General features: G+C 32.8%; 1 protein-coding gene across 2 annotated transcripts in view; it reads left to right on the forward strand.

Moving 5' to 3' along the window:
• The window catches only part of LOC117178873 (carotenoid isomerooxygenase-like), a 31,053-nt gene extending 13,952 nt beyond the window's left edge, over positions 1–17,101 (forward strand). For both annotated transcript variants that reach the window (XM_033370387.1, XM_033370388.1), the window contains exons 6-10: positions 761–990; positions 1,303–1,485; positions 13,404–13,772; positions 13,847–13,945; positions 16,006–17,101. In XM_033370387.1, coding sequence (XP_033226278.1) covers positions 761–990; positions 1,303–1,485; positions 13,404–13,772; positions 13,847–13,945; positions 16,006–16,179 — 1,055 coding nt within the window. In that variant the 3' untranslated portion in view covers positions 16,180–17,101. The remainder of the gene's footprint in view (positions 1–760; positions 991–1,302; positions 1,486–13,403; positions 13,773–13,846; positions 13,946–16,005) is intronic.
• Positions 17,102–21,825: the final 4,724 nt, after the last annotated feature.

A 21,825-nucleotide genomic window follows, 5' to 3' on the forward strand; every position in this document is an offset into this window, starting at 1 on the left:
ATATTTTTAAACTTTGTAAATTCTGAAATTTTCTCTTTCAAACAATTTTCTTTCTCTGGCATTTTTTTCGTGAATTTCAGTGTCAGAAATGTTATTTTTTGTGATTTCTCAGCTTCGGTAATATTATAAGCTGTTTTTGGAAATTATATTATTGGAGAATTTCCCAATTCGGGATTTTTATACTCTGGAAAATTTATCTTTTCGGGATTTTTCTATTTTAAACATTTTATTTTTTGGGATATTTTAGTTTTTAAATTTTATTTTTCAGGGAATTTTCAAAATTGGTAATGCTGAAAACTGTCTGAAATTTTATGATTTAAAATTTTTCAATTCGGATATATTATAAACTATTCGGAAATTTTATTATCCTGGAATTTTCACATTGAGCATTTCTATTTGGGCAATTTTATAATTTGGGAAATATTCTTTTTCGTATATTCACTTTTTTGGGAGCTCCACAGTGTCTCAAATTTAAGTTATCGGAAACTTTTAATAAATATGTATTAGAATTTTCTTTAAATATAAAATTATTTATTTGCAATCAGCGTGTTATAAGCCTGTAACGCCTTCGGTAATGTGAGCGTTACAAAGCCTTCTAAAATATTATTAGTTCCGAATATTAAACAATTATTATATTTTAAAGTTATAAACTCAAAATTATGAATAAAAATTATAAACATCACCACTCACTTTTTGGACGGCCCTAGATTCTCATAAAATACACAATAAAAGAGAACTATTTACAACATTTTGATGGCAGGTGATTCAGGAGAAAATAAAAAATCCTCTATGTTTGATAACGCTACTATTGAGGCAACTCTACCATCGAGATGGGTCTTAAACCCTTCATACATGCATACTTTTGGTATTACGGAAAACTATTTTATTATTGTGGAACAACCATTATCTGTCGCATTAGTAACAATGGCAAAATGTCGAATAAGAAATGAACCCATGTGTACTTCTCTAAAATGGCACGATGACGAAAGTGTGAGTAAATTTTTAAGTAATAATTTATAATAGAATAGAGAAATATCAATTAATTCTAAATACACTCAATTCCCGATATAAGAACGGTTTCAGACAAAGCTTGCATTGGCCTGATCCTAAATAGGCGGGATCCAAACTTAAAGAGGCAAGGCCTCGCGAGTCATGACTGTTGAATTCGGAAACATGACGAAACCTGATACTGCCAAGGCCATTAGTTCCGAGAATATCGTAAACCGGGGCTTCTTATATCGGGAGTTGAGTTTAATTCAATTCCTACAAGATGCAGATTAAAAATTCAATTATAATTTACAGACTCAAATTCACGTGATCTCTAGAAAAACTGGAAAAGTTTTTAAGACTTTTACAGCTGAGACATTTTTTTATTTACACATTATCAACCAATTTGAAACTTCTGATAAGGATTATGTGGTTTTGGATATCTGTGCATATCGAGATGCAACAATGCTAGATTGCATGTACATTGAGGTCATAAAGGTTTGTTTGAAACTATTGTAAAGCATATTTTAATTTCGAAAAATTAAATTAATGTAACACAGGGTAGTCGCAGGTCAGAGAAAAGTTTCAGATTTTGACAAATTTGTTTATTCCCAAAACACTTTTTTGAAATGAAGTCATTATAACTACTGTTTTAAATTAAAATATCACTTAAGTCACATTCAGTGAATAAATTAACTAATGGGTTAGCCGCCATTTGTGGAAAATATTTTAAGATATTTGATAAAAATCAAAGAATTTAATTAGGCACTTACATCATTCCAAGAGTTTTCGAAATAATTTTAAGATTTGAAGGTATTTTGAAGAATTTCTAGACACTTTAAAAAGTTTCAAGGGCTTTTAAATTTTACAACAAGTTTGAAATATTTTAGGGCAATTATCATATATTTCAATGAGTTGAAGTGATTCCAAAGCATTTTTGATATTTTATAGTATTTTTAAAAACTATTCAATGGGATTACAAAGAATTAAAAATATTGTAGGATATTTGAAAATATTCCAAAAAATTTCAAATGATTTCAATCATTTAAAGGTACACTGAAACCGCGTTTACATCCGCTCTCACTTGTATTCTCTCGCGCTTATATCTCTGCATAACTCTCATTTATTTTCGCTTGGCATCCACCACCGAGGACAACGTGACGAACAAGCCAATCAGAGCGCAGCGCAACCGTTTCCCCTTCGTTGAGCAGCAAGGGTGGGATCTCCTCCCTGGAGGATGTAAGTGAATGTGTACGTTCTCGGACGGCGGATATAAACGCGGTTTAAGTGTATTAAGGAAGTCCAAGGAATTTTCAAAAGAATTTAAAAATTGCAAAGGTTTCCACAATAATTTAAAGGGTTTAAAACAATTTAGGTGTCTTAAGAATTCCAAGGAACGTTTAACTGATTTCAGTTGCTTAATTGTATTTCAAAGATTGCAAAGAATTAAAAATATTGGAGGATATTTGAAAATATTCCAAATAATTTTTTAACATTTTAATAATTTTAAGGTATTTAAAAAAGAATCTTTGAACATTTTAATAATTTGAAGGTATTAAAAAAAATTCCAATGAAGTAAAGGGAATAAAAAAGAAATCTTAAAAGTTTAGGTTAATTTTAACAACTTTCAGGAATTTTCAAGAACTTTAAAAAATTTCAAAGGATTTTCAAGTAATTTCAGTGGTTTAATGGGAGTACCAAGAATTTGAAATATTGTAGGCCATTAAAAAATATTCAAATAAATTTTCTCATCATTAAAAAAAAATTCAAAGTAGTTTGAATATTTTAGCGCATTTTTAGAAGTATCCAAGGATTTCTTATAGGTTTCCGCCATGTAATGGGATTTGAAGAAAAGTGTTGCAAAGAATTGAAAGGATTGAAAACCGTTTCTTTTTTTTTTTTTAATTTCTAAAGAATTTTCATTGCGCTTTAGTTATTTAATGGGATTACAAAGAATTTAAAATATTTTAGGGTATTTAAAAATTTTCAAAATCATTTTCAAATCATTTTATTCATTCAAAGGTATTCAAAAAAATCTAAGGAATTTTCAAAAGAATTCGAAAATTGTGAAGGGTTTTAAACGAATTTAAAGGATTTGAAACAATTAAGGTTTTTTTTTAAGATTTCAAGGAACCTTTCGTTAATTTCAGTTTGCTTAATGGGATTTCAAAGAATTATAATATTCTAGGGTATTTTTTAAGCTTCTAAAATCCGAGGAATTAAAGGGATTTTTTTTTAATCTTAAGATTTCAGGGTCTGCTTGACAAATTTTTAAGAACTTCAAAAAATTCCAAAAAATTTGCAATTAATTTCAGTTGTTACAAAGAGTTTGAAATATTGCAGGATATTTAAATATATTCCAAATAATTTTTTATTTATTCAGAGATTTCAAAGTATTTTTAATATTTAAGGATATTTTTAGAAGCTTGCAAGATATTTTAAATTAATTTCCGTCATATAATGGTATTAAAAAAACCTGTTTCAAACTAATGCAGAGGATATGAAACAATTGAAAGTTTTTTGGAGGATTCCAAGAAATCTTTCATTGATTCAAATTGTTTAATAGTTCCAACACAGTTTAAATGATTTGAAAAAATTGAGAGTTTTTTTCAAGGTTCCAAGGAATCTTTAATCTATTTCAGTTGCTTAATGGGATTTTAGAGAATTGTAATATTGTGGGGTATTTTTTGAGCTTCTTGAAAAAATATTTGATTTATTTTTGTCATTTATTGGGATACTAAGAAAATACTCAAGATTTGAGGGCATTTAAAAAAATCCAAGGAATATTCAAGAGCCTTATAAAATTGCAAAGGGTTAAAAAATAATTTGAAGGACTTGAAAGCATTAAGGTTTATTTTAAATACCATTGAAATTAAAGGGTTTTTTACAATCTTATGATTTGAGGGTATTTAAAAAAATTCCAAGGAATTTTAAAGAACGTGAAAAGGCATCAAGAGCCTTACAAAATTCCAAATGAATTAAAGTATATAAAGATATTTTTAAAAACTTTAAGGAATTTTTAAGAACTTTTAAAATTTCCAAAGGATTTTGAATTCATTTTAAGGTATTTTTTAAACTCCAAAGAATTTTCAGGATCTTCAAATCGTATCAAAGGATTTCAAAATAATTTTAAAAATTTGAGACATATTAGTGTTTTTTAAAAAATTCGAAGGAATATTTGACGGATTTCAGTTATTTAATAGTTTCAAAAAATTTTTAATATTGCAAGATATTTCAAAACATGCTAAGGGATTTGTAACTGATTTCATATTTTAAAAGTATTTCAAAGTATTTTAGATATTTTAGAGTATTTTAGAAGATTCAGAAGATTTCAATTAATTTTAATCCTTTAAAGAATGATTAAAAAATGAAAAAATTTGAGGATATTTAAAAAAATCGAAGAAATTTTGATGAGCTTTAAAAGTTTAAATGGCTTTCAAAATGTTTCAAAGGATTTGACATATTTTTAGAGCATTTATAATATATTTTAATATCTTAAAGTGATTTCAAAGAATTTTAAAGATTTTAGGGTACGTCTTTTTAAAAATTGTTAAAACATTCACAATATTTCAAGGGATCTCAAAGAATTTGTAACCATTAGAGTATTTCAAAAGATTCCAAGGAATTTTTTAATATTTGACGGTATTTAAAAAAGTGTCAAAGCAATTAAGAAATATTTCAAAGAATTTAAAACAATTTGGGGTATTTGAAAAATTCCAAAGAATTTTCAATTAAAAAGGATTACAAAGTATTTCAAATCTTATATGGTATTTTAAAAGATTTTAACCAATTTTAACTAGGTTTTAATCGGTTAAAGAGATTCTAAAAAAAAATTAGATTTAAGGGTAGTTGTAAATACTTAAAAGTAATTCTCAATTTAATTTAATTAAATTGAGTGATCCTGATGGATTAAAAAAATTATAGGGTATTTTTGATAAATTCAAGAAAGTTTCAAAAGCTTTTGAGAATTTTCACGGGCCTGCAAAATGTTTCAAAGTAGTGGAAAGATTTTAGTATATTTAAAAAACTTTCATGGAATTTTCAAGTGGTTTAAAAAGTTTAATGGGATTTCAAAAGATTTTAAAATATTTTAAATATTATATATATAAAATTTAGGTCTGTCTTAAGATTTGAATGATTTTCAAATATTTTAAGACGTTTTCAAAGATCGTGAAGAATTTGAAAGCGTTTAAAAATTCAAGAAATTTTCCACTGAATTGTTGCAGTCGACTAATCAGGAATTCTTGGATAATTTTCAAATATTTTTGTTTATTTCAAGAGATACCTAAATGTTTCACAGGATTTTAAATATTTAAGGTTATTTTCAGAGATTCCAAGGAATTTCCAATTGACTTTAATGATTTAAAGTGGCTTTAAAGAATCTTAAAGATTTTAGGGTGTTTTTAAAAAAGTTTTAAAGAATTTTTAAGAGACTTCAAAAATGTCCAGGAATCTCAACAGATTTTAGAGGATTTAAAATTTCTTAGGATATTTATTATATATTTAAATAATACGAAGTGATTACAGAGGATTTTTAAAATGGTAAAGTATTTTTAAAAATTGCAAGTAATTTTCAAGAGTTTGCCAAATTGTAATAGATTTTACATAATATTACAGGATTTGAAATAATTCAGGTTATTTAAAAATATTTCAAGGAATTTCAATTCATTTCAATTATTTGAAGGGATTTCAAAGAATTTGAAAGATTTTAGGGTCTTTTTGAATATTCCGGTGAATTCTTGAAAGACTTAAAATAAAAGTCAAGGAAAGTCAAACAATTTTTAAGAATTTAATATATCTTAGGATATTTATAATAGATTTCAATAATTTGAAGTAACTACAAAGGATTTTCAAAATTTCAAGTTATTTCTGAAAATTTTAATTAATTTTTAAGAACTTATGAAATTTTTTCGAGATCTCAATCGATTTTTCAGGATTTTAGATAATTTAGGTTATTTGAAAATATTTCTGGGAATTTTAAATTGGGTTTAATGATCTAAAGGGATTTCAAAGAATTTGAAAGATTTTAGGGTATTTTTGAAAATCCTGAGAAATTTTCAAGTCTTAAAAAATGTCAAGGAAACTCAAGCATTTTTAAGGAATTAAAAATATCTTAGAATATTTAAAATAGATTTCAATAATTAGAAGTGATTTAAAATTTTAGAATTTTGGAAGCAGTTTTATAAGATTTCTAAAGATTTCAATGATTTTCAAGTGCTTAAAAAGATATCAAGGCAATTTAATAAATTGTTTAGAATTTTAGGGAATGTCATCAGGTTTCATAGAATTACACGGGCTTTTATAACTATTAATAGATTTCAAAGGATTGATTCACAAGAGTAGAGGAATTTTATAGAGTTTTAAAGAGTTAAAGAGATTAAGAAATATTTGTGACAATTTATTTAAATTAACTTCAAAAAATGTTTTCAATTTTTTTGGAATTCTGTTGATAAAAAAAATATATATTCTAACTCTTTATAATTTACTATTTCCTATTTTGCTCAGCGGATTTGTTTAATTTTTGTTTAATTCAGCCTAAAACATTTAAACTACAGTCCACCTTCTCAATTATGCCGCTCTCAATAGTGCCGTTAATCCTAGTCCGGCTCGGGGTCTACCTCCACTCCTACGCTTTACCCTAGCCGCCCAAAGTTCTGATCAAACTTTATCAATAATTCCGCACACACACACACACCGAGAGCCAAGACATGAAACGAAAAATACAAAATTTTCATAAAAAAAGTTCATTTTATAAAAAAAAAAGACACGTTTCCTGCAAAATAGAAGAACTCTGAACTCAAAAGTTAAATTTTCAACTAAACTATGTTAATTTTCCACAAAAAAAAACTTTTAACAAAATAGTTCAATTTTAACAGAAGTTGAATTTTTCCTTTAAAAAATAATAATTTTCGGCCAATAATGGAATACGTAAATTTACAATTACCAAAGTAATATCTCTACAAAACAAAAAAGGAATTTCTAAAAAACAGCTTATTTTTCAACCAAAGACTTCTAAGCGAAAAAGTTGAAATTTCGACTTAAAAAGGTGATTTACAAAGAAAAAAATTAATTTATTGTCGAAAAAGACCAATTTTTTATCAAGTTCAAAAATTGTCAACTAAGAAGTTAACTTTTTAAGAAAGAAATAATTTTTTTTTAGTTTTCAAGAATTCTCAAACATAAGGTTTAAATTTCTACTAAAAAAGGTGAATCTTTAAACAAAAAATTAATTTATTAACAAAAAAGACACATTTGTAATCAAATTAAAAAGTTGTCAACCAAAAAATTGAATTTAAAAAAAAAGATATTCTCGTCTCTCCGTAGCTCAGTTGGTAGAGCATCAGACCAGCAATCTGGAGGACCTGGGCTCATATCCCAGCGGAGCTAAAGAGCATTTTTTCACCATCTTAAGATTAATCAATATTTTAATAATATTGATTGAGACCAAGTAAAAAAACATAATTAACAGCTAAAACTATCAATTATTTATTTTTGACTGGGAGCCCCAACCCCTTCCATCTACCTACTTTAAGTTTTGTGATAATAAATATATAAATAAATAAATAAATTAATAAAATATTTTATAGACAATCTATTAGGCATTTACACTTTCACTCCTGAACGAGACATTAATGCCAGCGCGGCACTATTGAGAAAGGATTTCCGAAATTCTTGCACGGTCGAGAGCGTAACAGTAGTGGGAGAACCTCTTTCCGAGAGAATGTATTCCCCTATAAGCGCGATCGCGGCACGATTGAGAAGGTGGACTGTATCCACGTGACCACAAAAAATGAGTAGATGGTTCCTTAAGCCAGATCAAGTGAATCATATGTTTTTTGAGTAGCTGGAACAGAAGTTCTTTTTTTTTCTCACATTTTTTTCTTACCTCAGAATACAGCTTGAAACTATAAAACCGAACAATATTACAATAAACCTATAACAATAAACCTATACTTTATAGGTCAATAATTTTGAGATCGATAATCTATAACCCTAAAACTGGTAACCTGCAAATTTATAACCTCAAAACTCATAAATCTCAAATCCCAATAAACCACAAATCCAAAATGCCTTACAACTTATAAATTCCATAATCTCATAGCTTCATAACCGCAACACCAAAAATACTTATCTATATAATTCTTGTTTTGCAGAAAATTGGAACAATTATTATTGTTATTATTATTGCTCTGGGTTGATAATGAAACAGCCCCTGACACTGGGGTGATCCCATTGCGTCTCCTTATAAGCCTTAGGCTTGACCTCACAACCCTCTCCATAGAGAGAGGACCGCAGCTATGCTGTTGACTGATATTTCAGAGTCATTGATGCAGCAATTGCCTGTGAGTATTACACCTTTTTCCGCAATCGCAGTGCAGTGACAAAGGATGTGAGTGTTCGTGTCCTATAAACATTTCTGTTAGGACTTTGATTTCGTTCCTCCCGAGCTTTAGTAATTCCTTCGCTCAGTGATAGTTTAGCTTTGAACCCAATACTGTTTTAACCTGTCTGCATCCAAAGACCAAACACCGCTCCTTTTCATGTTCCTGGGTTAGCTAACTGTTAATATCTTTAGTGACAAACCTACTGGAAATGCCTACGGATGGCTCAGGTTCAGTACAATTCTCTTTTGCTGCTAACTTTGCTAGCCTATTCGATATGTCATTACCCTTGATTCCGCTGTGTCCAGGGAATCAAAGCTTTATGACACGGTTATCTGTCGCTAGCTTATTGAGTGCCTCAAAGCACGCCCAAACTAGTAGCGATGTGGTCGTCGTACCATTCAGGGCCATAATAGCAGCCCTCCTGACTGAGCAGATAAGAATGTTTCTTATATTGCCATACTCATTTGCCTTGTAGGCGCACTAGAGCACGTTTATAATCTCAGATTGTAGAACTGTGGCCTAAGACCCCATCGCAATTGTGAATTCTACGATATAATTCGGTACTTGCATTCTCCTTTTTCCTGGAGTCATCCGTAAACCAGTTGTCTTCATCACTGGGTAGGTGTGCCTCGCCGTTAAGCCATTACTCTTTCGTGGATTGGGTCACTCGGTACTTTTTGTCGAAGAGGTAGCGACGAGTGGACATTTTATCCCTGAGCGTGCTCAGTGTCGGCCTCTTCGCAATGTCGATAAGTATCCGCAAGACTGTCGAGATACTGCTATCGTTTATCATATTTAATCTCCAGGCCGCTTTCGCAGCCACCGCCTTGATAGTAATATGTAGGGGCTCCAATCCTATTAGTGTCGACAGCTTTCCCCTATGGCTCTCCTACAGAGCCAGAGGGTCGCTACTAGCTTCTTGAACTTGTTTTCCAGGAGCTTGTTCCATGGCAGCTACTTATCCAGAATCACTACCAGATATTTGGCTCGTCCTTTGATTTTCCAGTTGTTGTCTAGCCAATTTTAATGTTCTCGTGGTTCTCCACTTATACCTTCTGGTAAATACAACTGCATCCTTCTTTCTCGGATGCACGGACAGTTCAGTTCTCTGGAACCATGAATCTACTGCTCTTAGTGCTTGCTGCATTACTCCGAAGAACGCATTTAGATACTGACCGCGCACGATAACCAGTATATCGTCCGCACAGCCTATAACGTGGTGACCCTGACTCGTGAGCAGATGAAGCAATTTGACCACTAATAGACACCACAGCAGGTGCGATCCAACACTTCCCTGCGGACATACCGAGTCAAGGGTTCCACATAAAGTGGTATCGCCCTTAGTTGTAGTTAGTTACCTGTTGGCCAACACGTGGCAGTTACATTCTACGACTGCAACGGGCACATCATCTGCGACCATAGCCGCCCTAATCACCTCTCTAGAAGTGCATCATCGATGTTCATTAAGGATTTAATCGCGAGGCCTTTCTGCTTCAGTTGTCCGTCAATTAGGTCAATTGCTTATGAAGTGGCCTACTTGAAAAGACCTTATTGCGTATATAGCTGTCCACGAGTCTTTCCACTGTTTTTAGTAGAAAAAATGTGAGGCATCTAGGACAGAAATCCTTGCGTGAAGTGTACACAATCTTGCCCGCTTTCGGAATGGAAACTACTCTCGCACACCTTTATGTCGTGGGAACGTAACCCAACTTCAAACTAGCCCTAGCAAGTCTCGAAATCGGTCCAATGATGATCTTATCAGCCCTATATAAGAAGACTGGATATATGCAATCCGAACCAGAAGATTTTTAAGGACTGAAGGATCTCAGGGTCCACCTGACCCTGGCTGGGGTAACAATCTCTTTGACGAGCTGCCGCATTGGGCCCAGTTGAGCCACAAGCGAAAATGTGCCTTGATCAGGTGAGTCAAGATATCCCCGTCAAACTGTGAATACCCCCCGTTTGGAAATTCAGAGTGCCCATAATAGCATCCGGATTTCGAGACAGCAGCTTATCTAGTCTAGCTACCTCGGCTTCTTTCTTGGTGTCAGTGCAAAAATTGGTTTAGCTTTCATGCTTTGCCTTGCGTATTGTACGCCTTTCTTTATCCCTCATTGTTGTAAATGAGGCCCATAATTCCTCCGTTTCACCAGTACTGGCACGTCTGACCAGCTCTCTGGTTTCCTTGCAAAGCTCTTCAAACTACCCGTTCCCCAGCCTTTCGGGCTCTTGAAGGTCGACAATTACTTTCATAAGTGAATTTGATGGCTTCCGTGAAAATCTCGGCCGCCATCTCCAGGGTGTCCACGTCTCTAATTGACCTGGGCACCTCCGATAGTTCACTCTTTAGTTCCGTGGAGAACTGACCACAGTCCATTTTTCTTGGATTTCTGGCACATTAAGGGCCAGTGGGTACAGTGGATTCCAGCTCAAACTTAATCTGTGAGTGATCCCAGAGAGTGGAATCGTCTAATACTCTGCAATACTTGATGTTGTCTCTAAAGCTACTGGTAAAAATAGTGATGTCAATCACTTCCTTCCTTACCGAGTTGCGAAACATCGGGGTATGCCACGTATTAATGATATCTAAATCAGTGGTAATAAGGTATTCCACTAGATCGTTACCTTTTGAGTTAACGTCATAGCTGCCCCACAAAATTGGTCTTACAGCACCTAGAGAAAAAAGTTTGAACTAGTTATTTAATTTTTTTTATGGAATTGTGGGTCTCTAAAACTAAAATTCGAATACTCAATACGGTAAAGATTTTCTACTTCGTAATAACCTACATTAAGGGATATCCAGGAACATCGACGTGGATGCAACATGCTTCGGTTCCCTTCGGAGTGCTTGATTTACGTGAGTCACCACACCTCTCACAATTTTTACAGAGCTCTATTTCATCTTATTTCTCATAAACTTTGTGCCACTTCGACTAAAATTTAAATACTCAATAAAATCCAAATTTGAAGTCCCGTAATAACCTACATTGACCGAATCCCAGGAACAACGACGTGGACGCAGGAGGCTTCTGTTCCTTTTGGGGTGCTTTATTTACGTGAGTCCTCTCGCCTCTAACATTTCTCAAAGAGATTTATTTAATTTTATTTCTGATAAACTTTGAGTCTCCAAAACTATAATTCGAATACTCAATTACCTCAAGATTTGCTGCATCGTAATAACCTATATTTAGCGATACCGAGGAACAACAACGTGGACGCAGCAGGCTTCTGTTCCGTTTGTGGTGCATGATTTAAGTGAGTCCCCTCGCCTCTCACAATGCTTAAAGAGCTGTATTTAATCTTATTTTTCATAAAATTTGCGTCTTCAAAACTAAAATGTAAATATAGTGAAACTCTTCCATAGCCCCGATTTCGAGGCTGACGGTAGGTGGCAACTAACTCATCATACGCTCCGCTTTTGTTTGTTCACGCCTGGCTGCTCGCCTGAGTGACGACGCATATCCCGCGCACCACGTGCAGCACTTGTTATACCTTAACGCGGAGCGGCGTCAATTCTCGGAAAGGCTATAGAAGGGAGGGCTATTGAAGATTTTCACTGTACTTAATAAGGTCAAAATTTTGTGCATCGTAATAAACTAAATTGACCGAGACCCAGAAACAATGACATGGACACAGCAGGCTTCTGTTCACTTTGGGGTGCTTGATTTACGTAAGTCCCCACGCGAGGGCAGCTCCAAAATTTGAAAATTCAAAGTTTAGGAGAAGTAAGATTAAATATCTGTTTCAAACGTTCTGTTAAACAAGATTTAATTCTCGAGTATTAGTTTTGGTTGTAGATTCCTTGGCGGACTGAAGGAACCGAATGGAGCCTCTACTAAGTACCCGTAAAGACCCCATTGGGTCCCCATTCGGTTTCTTTTAAAAAAACTCGAAAAAACAGCAAAATCAACTTTCAAATTGTTGAACTTCAGATTCTCCATTAAAATTCCCTGTAGAAGGTCAAGGAATAACCGCAATAGTTTTTTTTGCAACAGTAAAGAGTTTAAAAAAATATATGACGTATAACGCCTGTAGACTGCTACTTACAGGCGATGCGTTTGAAGTGTAGCAGTCAACAGGCGTTACACGTCTTATTTTTTTTAACTTTTTACCGTTGCAAAAAAAATATTGCGATTATTCCGTGACCTTTTATAGGGAATTTTAACGTATAATCCGAATTTCAACAATTTAAAAGTTGATTTTGCTGTTTCTTCGAGTTTTTAAAAAAGGAACCGAATGAGGACCCAATGAGGTTTTTACGGGTACTTTTTACAGGCTCCATTCGGTACCATCGGTCCGACAGGGTTCTTGAGATTACAGGCTTTTGAAGAATTACTTGTAAGTTATGAAGTGTTTGATTATGGAGCTTTTGGTTTTTGAAGTTATGAAGTGGTTGATGTATGGAATTATTAAGTTAAAACTCTCCGAGATTAAGGTTTGAAATTTGTGTGCACTTTCTTTTTGCTGCATTTTGGGTTTCTAATTTATTGGGATTTGAGATTGATGAGATATGAGTTTATCAATTTTGAGGTTATGGGTTTTAGGGTAACAGGCTATCGATTTCAAGGTTATAAAGCTCTGAAGGTATAGTGTTATACGGCTTAAGCGTTGATATTGTTCGGTTTTATAGTTTCAAGCTGTTTTTTGAGGTTAGAAAAAAACTCTGATGTAATGGGGCAAAACAGGTTTCGGATTCGGTTTCAGCGAACCAAAAAACTTATAATCCACTTGGTTTGGTTAAAGGAACCCCCTACTCATTTTTTGTGGTCCTGTGTTATTTTCAATTCACCAGATATCTTATGAATTTCATTTAGTTATCTTTCGTTTCTTTTTCAATACTTACAACTCAAAATTCGCAATTCATAACTGAGAAAAGTTGAAACAAAAAAAAAACTTTGAATATTATTGGTCAGAAAAAATTTAATTTAGTGACTTATAAATAAGAAAAATGTCACCGAATTTTAAAAATGAAGTTTTGCGGCCACCCTGTACAATTTTAAATTTTGTAAAATAATTGTTTATTATCAATAGGATATGCAAAAAAATCCTGATTATGCAAATCTGTTTCGTGGAAGGCCCTTGCGTTTTGTGCTACCAATGAAAGATCCACCTATCAATACACCAACAGAAGAAAATTTAATAAAAATCAAAACAGTCAATCAATTGGTGATTGAAAAACCAAGACAGAATGAAACTTTAAATGAAAATAATGTTGAAAGTCTTCTTGAAAGGAAAGCAAGTGCTCATAGATTACCAAATGGGAATATTTTTGTGAAACCCGAACTTTTGTGTAATCTTGGACTGGAAACTCCTCGAATTAATTACGATTATTATTTGGGAAAAGAGTATCGATACTTTTATGGAATATCCAGTGATGTGGATATTGAAAATCCAGGCACGGTATGATAAAAAAACTAAAGTTGAGTTTTTAAATATTTAAGAAGGAAATTAATAATGTTTCCTTCATGTTACAGCTCATTAAAGTCGACGCAATAAACAAAACCAGAAAAACTTGGTGCGAGAAAGGTATTTACCCAAGTGAACCAATTTTTGTTCCAAATCCAAATTCAAAGGTAACTTTAATTTTTTTGTACTGAACAAAATTGAATAGTTTGACCCTAGCAATTGAAGAATGGGGAATTATTATCCGATTTGAATGTTTTTTTAAAAACTTTTATGGCCGATTTTTAAAAAGTTAAAAAAAATTATTTTATAACAAAAATGACAAAAAATGGTTAACCTTTGAGGTTTGACGTTTTTTTTTAATTTCGACTCCTTTTTAAATGCCTAAAAAATGAAGCATATATAAAAAAAGTGCTTAGTAGCAAAGCCAACATAAAAAAATTGATTGAATTTCTTATAAAAAAATAATTGATTGAAAATGGTTTCGTGAAAACTAGCAGCGATTTATCATCTGGATTAATTTAAAATAAATATTTTTCTATATTATGAATAAGATAATTTTCAATCATTTGCCATCATTTGATAATAATGGAAGATTTGTTAAAGAAACTTAATTACTTGTTAAAATCCTATAATCCACATTTTTTACAACTTTATTCAAATTATCAATAATAATATTGAATCGTTATCAAAGGGTCTAAAAAAGTTTAAAAATTTGTTATGAACAGTTTTTTACGTTAAAAAAACAATGTTTAAATTATGAAAAATAGCCATATAATGCATTTTTAATTAAATTTATTAAAACCATTAACAAATATTATTGATTCACAGCCAGGAAAGATTGCTGAATACTTGGCGGTTAATTATTGTCTAAAGAATTATTTTTAGGAATAAAAAATTTTCATTATTATCGCAATGTCCTCAAAATGTATAAGTTAATTATATATAATTTTTTTATTTATTTATTGCCCAGGTAATTTATAATCGATTCTGTAGACAAAGAACTTTACTTAATCGATCATGAACAGCCTTTATAATTATTTATAAATTTTTTTATATTTTATTAAATATTATATTATTAATTATTATAATAATTATATTATTATATTATTCTTATTAAATATTATAAATATTTATTAAATATTTTTCATGTTTTCTAGATACTTATGATGTATTTAAAATATTTTTAAAGAACAATACGCTTAAAAACTCAACAATTTTTTTAAAAAATAAAATCTATTTAAATTTTTTTTCACAATCAGCCATAAAAGTTTAATGCTAAATCTTCTACCCACTCTACATACCCCTCTTCTCACTTTCCTAAAAAACGCTCCGCTTTTCTTTCTTTCATTTCCCAGCCTTACTTTTCTTTACCTGATCACCCTTATTCATAATTTTCCCCCTACTTCCTTTCCCTAGCGCCCACTTGCCTAGTTTCTCTCTGCTTATTTTACTTCATTTTTTATATTCCCACTTCTTATATGACTTGTGCCCGACTTCCATATCTTAAAATTCTCCTCACATGTCCTTAAATCCCTCCCCTTATTTCCCGTTGTTCCGCTCCTCTTTACATATCCTCCTTTCACTTTTTATACTTTCCCTTCCCTAATTCCCCTCACTCTTCCTCACTTTCTTTTGCATCAGTTCCTCTACTTCAATCCCCTTGTTTTTTATTTATTTCTCGATATCTCATCTCTTTGCATCAACAGCTTACACTCCGCTTCCGCTACTTACATCCCCCAGATTTACTTTTGCTCAACAGTTGCTAAGATGTGCAATCTGAATGTACTAAAGTGCAATGCATAAGAAGATTTATTTTCATCGCGAGCGCCCAAATGAAAGACAATGCTTCGAAATGCCCCTCGGTCAACGCGGACCCTAAAAGGTGGGGGTAACGTTCAAACGCAGTTAGGAAAAGGCGCCCTATTGAGAGGCGCGCTACTCAGAGGTTCGAATGCATCTCAAATATCTTCCTCATATTTCGATAAATCTGATAAAATCCAGAAAAAATACAAAGTTTGTCTTTTTTAAAAAGCTTCCTTTTTTTCAACGATCACCATTTTGGTCAACTTTTTTTCAAAAGTCACCTGAATATGCTATACCTGAGGACACAATTGTTTTAAGCTTTAAACAATTTGGTGACATCACGAGGGTCAGACTGTCCAATTTCATGTAAAATCGGTCTATTATTAATCAAATTTTAAATAATGAAATTGGCTTCATGTTTCAGAATGAAGATGATGGAGTTATTCTGAGCTCTTTGGTTTGGGGACAAGGTCGAGAAACGGAAGTTGGCCTTTTGATTCTTGACGCTTCCACTTTGGAGGAAATTGGACGTGCCACATTTGTCACTCCTGGTCCTGTGCCAAAATGTCTCCATGGCTGGTTTAGTTTTAATGTATGAAAAACGTCATGAATTCCACTAAAATTATTATGTCTTGATCAAAATATTTTGTCTTAAATTTCAATGGGGAAAACCTTTGACATTTCTTTTAATTGACACTTTCATTCGTAATAAGCTCATCACGTCTTTCAATCCCGGTTAGATTAGGTGGTAGCGCTATAACCGTATGTTTGAAATTTTTTTGATGAACTTTTTTGTATTGCAATTGTCTATGCAATTTTTTAATACTAACAGAACATTTACTATTTATTTAAATAAATCTAGAAAAGTCAGAACTTCTATTTTAAATAAATTCTGGGAGTGGCCGTGGCAAAGGTTTCAAACCCCATTTTTTCATATGTAAAGAAATAGTTAGGAATTAATATTTTGGTTTTATTAAAATAAATTTTATATTAAATTGCAATCAGAAAATTCCTGCTTGCTTCAGGAATCGAGCTGGGATTTTCCGCTTACAAAATTGTAGCTCTACCGCCTGATCTAGCCAGGAGTTAAAATACTTGTTTGGCGATCTATGTAACATTTGCAATGTGAGGTTTGAAATGACTTTTTTTTATTCGAACATTTATTAACGTTTATGTTATTGATTAAATGACTTCTCTTATTAAAAAAAAACAATTAATTTTGCAAAAAAACAATATACCAATTTAATTTTCGAGTGATTGGCTTGAACAAGTCGATTAAATCTTAAGAATCTGATTGAAATTAACTAAGAAGGACATTTTATTAGTTATCAAGTGGAATCTTTTATTGCTTTTCTGGCAAAATGATAAACAAATAGTTAATCGATATTCGTTAAGATTTGAATCTAAAAAAATACGTACAATGTATATTTTGTTACTTTTCTACTATTTATTTCAATACTATTATTATGAGATAAGAAAATTTATTTTCTAAAATGCACTCATGCTCATGCAACTGTGTATCAGGTTATAATAAAATGCAGATTCTATTTTTAAATCGTTTGAAATTTCTTTTCTTTAAACTGATTATACCTTTTAATTATTCCATTTGCATTCCCTTATTTAATATATTAGGAAGTATAAATTAACTTTTGCCCACACCTTATCTCTAAGACCGTTCGGTCCTATCGCCTTACCTTCTTCGCTTCGCCTCACCTCGCGCGAATGTTCCTACTTTCTCGCTTTTCCTCACATTTCCAAAATCTGACTGCCTGGCTAATATCTAATACTTGTCTAATATTTTGAATATTTACATTTTACTTATATCCACTTCCTCTTATATTAACAATCTTTTTTCTCCACTTCACTTTCTCCCCTTATCTTCCTTACCATCTTATCCAACAGTCCCGTCACCTATGCAACTTTCCATTTGCCCCCCCCCCACATTCTTTCTTTCGTCAATACCTCTATGCTTATTTCACTTCTTTCCAGTGTCTCACAATCCTCCAGCCTGTGTTCCACCCTTTCATTTCCCTTCCCGCACAATTAACACATCCTCTTGCTCCTAGAAAGCCACAACATATTAAGATCCTCAAGGATCCCACACCTGATCCTCGCTATAAACTCCTCTCTTCCTTCTTTATCTTCTCACATAAATATTTCACTCTTCCTCGCCATAGTTCATCCATAGTTCCTGTGAAACCGTGACGCTTATTCTCTCATCCACTGTTGCCTTCTGTATCTCCACGCCATTCTTCTTAATCACATAAATAACGCCTTTCTTTCTTCCTTCTGCGTCTTTCTCGCTTCATTCATCATTACATTTAGTCATTTAGCAGTCCATTCATTTTAAAATACCTCTCGCTTTCAACCACGATCTTCCCACACCCTCTTCTGTTCTCCTAATCCCACCAACACTCCATAATCAAGTAACTTATCCTCTCCCCAAAATAACACCTTATATTTACACGCTCGGCTCACCGTTATAACCTCCAATTTCGTTCTATCCGTACACAAACTCTTTCACCTTTTGTACCTCCTTTCTCTCTCAGATCCTCTCACCTCCCTTGTCCCTTCCAATTTCTTTTCTGAACATCATAGCATTGGACTTTTACGCATTTAGCACTAACCTTTTCTTATCCAGGCATCTTCTCAACTTTGTCAGTATCTCCTTTAAGCCCTCGTTGCTCTTTGCTAGCAGAACTGTGTCATCTGCGTAGGCGGTTGAAAATTTTTTAACCCCTCCCACCCTAACTTCTCCTACCATTCCGTCCGCTAGCTTACTCTCCATATCCGAGATTAAAATCACAAAAAGTGTTGAGCCAAGCGGACACCCTTGTCTCAACGCCCAATCCATCCTGAACTCCAATGTAATTCTCTACCCTTCTCTCAATCTTTTTTTTCTCTCTTCATATAACTCCCTTTCCCTCTCAATACTCAATCAGGCCTTTTTCCACTCTCCTCTTCTATATTACCTCCCGCAACCTCCCTCTATCTACATGAGGAAACGCTCCTTTGTGATCCATGGAAACCACGTACACGTTCGAACCCTCCTTCGCTAATTTTTTTTCCACCACGTGATACAGAACGTAGATATTATCGATATTGCCAACACCATCACATATACTTGGTACGCCGTATTTATTAGCGCCATCCCTTCATAACTTAGCTGCCTATCCCTATCTCCTTTTTTATAAAGTGGCACTATTAACACCTCTCTCCACCATTTTGGCAGTCCGTTCTCCTCGCCTGAACACTTCCTGGCTCCAGTTGCAGATCTTTTTCCTTTTCTTTCTCTACCTTTCTTTTCACCTTTTCACACTTCCTACCCGCCCACGGATGAAAATTCTCTTTCGCTGCCCTCATCGAGCTCACCCTCCCCCCAGCGACACTCCTTTTCCACCTTGTCTTCCGCTGCTCGCCCCCCTCATCCACAACCATAATGGCGCATGGTCTGATTATGCCCTCCTTTTCATTGCGAATCTCTGCAGCTTCTTCTACCCTTGCATATTTATAACAGCATAGTCTTATCACCGATACCTGAACTTTACTAACGTATGCGAATTCTCCCTCTTCGTTGCTTAGAATCTACCCCTCTTCGTTTATTATCCTGACTTTGGATTTTCATTCGAAGCTTTTCCCTTCCTTGTAAAGGCCCCCCTTTCCTTCCCTTCTCGCATAAATACCCCCCCCCCCCCCAGTACCACCATACTTTCACCTCTTTTGCCTGGCAAGTCTTTCAACTAGTCTTTAATCCTTTCCTTCCTATCCTTATTGTACTCTGCCACAAACTTACACGTTACCCCTCTTAACTTTACTGTCCTCCTTTACACGCTCCCTCTTTCCATCACCGTCAACATCTTGATTGCTCTTTATCTAATCCATCCTTAACCCTTGTTATGATTCCCCCACTAGGTCTTAATTTTTTCCACTCTCACCGCCTCCTGGAGCTTCCACCTATACCTCCTTGGCAATTTTTACTCTATTCTATCCGATTTCTTTATCTCTAAATATGTCTCTACCAGTCCTACAGCAACAAATTGCTGACTGTACTTGCAGAAATCCTTTTGCTACTCTAATATTTGTATTAATCATTGGTTAAAGTATACGCCTGACTACCAACTTAATTCAAAAAGTTTCTTTCGCGAGTAAAAATCACGTTAAAAATAATTAGCTGCGTAGTTAGAAGGTGGTAACTACAAAATAGTTACTTAAGTTTTCGTTATGTGGAGAGTCTAGTTATAACATCAGTCCCACCTTTTTTCGGTCAGTGGAAGCAGAGTATACAGATTGAACAATAACCGAAAGAGACATGGTCTACCTCTAGGAAAATCATAATTTTTAATTTGTTTTGGAGTCTTTTTTTTTAATAATAAAAATTTTAGGTAATACGAATCAACATCAACTAAAGATGCTGAAATGTTTTGAATAATGCTGAAAATCTTATATGGCTTCAACCAAAAAGCTTGCATATTCCAGTTTTTTTCAATATACTTCTGAGATGCCCCACGCTTATTTTGAACCCAACAAGAATAAAATCGCTTAGGTCGTTCCTAAGAAAAGTCTTCTTTTGATTTCTTTAAAAAGGTTAATCAACATATTTTAATCAAAATAAGTTTAGCGTGGAATTTATTGGCTCGAACCATTCAGTCTGGCATCTGAAAAAGGGCTGCAGGTGCTGAATATCTTACAAAGACTTTTTTATTTCAACTTTTTTAGTCAGGAACTTCATGATAACTTCAACAAAATTCATAATTTAAAAAAAAATTTTGATTTTTGTAAACAAATTTATTAAACAAACGCATTATTGGGGCATCTGTCGAAGGCAAAAATCTTTTTCGCTTTTGATGTCAGACATTAAATTGGGATCTTCGTAATAAATTCAGTTATTGATTGTACTCAAAACAGCAGTAACGTATGATTATGGTAACAAATGTTGTTAAAATAGAGACAAATTCAAATTACTAACTGTCTTTGAAGATGACAGTTTCTGTTTTATTTTATAGAATCGCAAAATTCAATTGATCTCTGCCTGACACGAATGCCAAAGAGGAGAGAAAAATCAAGAAACAGTATCATATCAATGTTATCGCCATTTGCTTTTTGCCACATCCTCAGGATAACAAAAAATAATGTAAGAAGGCGACAGGAATATTTTAAACGAATTCAAGAGTGTAGCATAGAAAAACAAATAAAAAGAGAAATCCAAGCTGAATTATTATGGTGCAGCTTAATACAAACACTGAAGTTGGAAAAAGAGTATTTCCATAAAAAAAATGACCAAATAATAAATTTTATTATTGAATTTGTTTTCAAAATAATTTTAAAAAATTATCAACCAATTACAAATGTTGCTGAAAGCATCATGAAGTTCCCAATTGAAAAGATTGACATTGAAGAAAGTAAAGTTTGCCGCCGACAAATGCTCGAATAATGCATTTGTTTGTGAAAGTTTTAAAAAATCATAAGATTAATCCATAAATTATGAATTTCGCTAAAATTACCATAAAGTTTATAATTTTTTTAAATTGGGAACGAAAAAAAAGTATTTGTCTATCGAAAAATGCCTCAATACTGCATTTGCTCATTAAATTTGTTTGCAATATGAACAATTATAATCTCAAGACAATTTTTTTAATGTAATATTGATTTCATTCAAATTTCTTACAATATAACTTGAATAAACGTATAATTATGAAAAATCGTAGAAAACTTTTTTTCAACAAAAAATAGTTTTTGTTTAGAAATGCTAATCTTTAGTCAAATTAGAATAAACGCTAAATTCTAGCAAAAGAACTTACGAGAAATATTACCATATCAAAGTTTTCATATAGGATAAAAATAATTGTTTTCAAATCTATTAACGATTGTTTTTTATATCCGGATGATTTTAGCAATCAAAAATGTATTCTTAAACTTTATTTTATTTTTTTCGAAGGGTTGCCTAGATTAAAAAATTTTTATTTTAAATTCTCTTAATTGAAACGCAATAACTAATAACATATCTAGATTTGCACATTAATCTTTGGACACTGAAGTCAACAGTTTGTTTATTACAAAAATTAAATTTTCGAACAGGATAAACAATGCTTTCTAATTGGAACTTCTCTTGTACTTATAATGATTAGTTTTTTCTAATAACACAAAACCACAAACCCTCCCAAACTGAAGCGCAAGAGCTACTACGTGTACCTTATTTGTTTGATGTCGCTGAATCCAAATCAGGTGTCCGTTTGATGCCATCAGG

Source organism: Belonocnema kinseyi, chromosome 8 (assembly GCF_010883055.1).
Source record: "Belonocnema kinseyi isolate 2016_QV_RU_SX_M_011 chromosome 8, B_treatae_v1, whole genome shotgun sequence".
Taxonomy (NCBI): Eukaryota; Metazoa; Arthropoda; class Insecta; order Hymenoptera; family Cynipidae; genus Belonocnema; species Belonocnema kinseyi.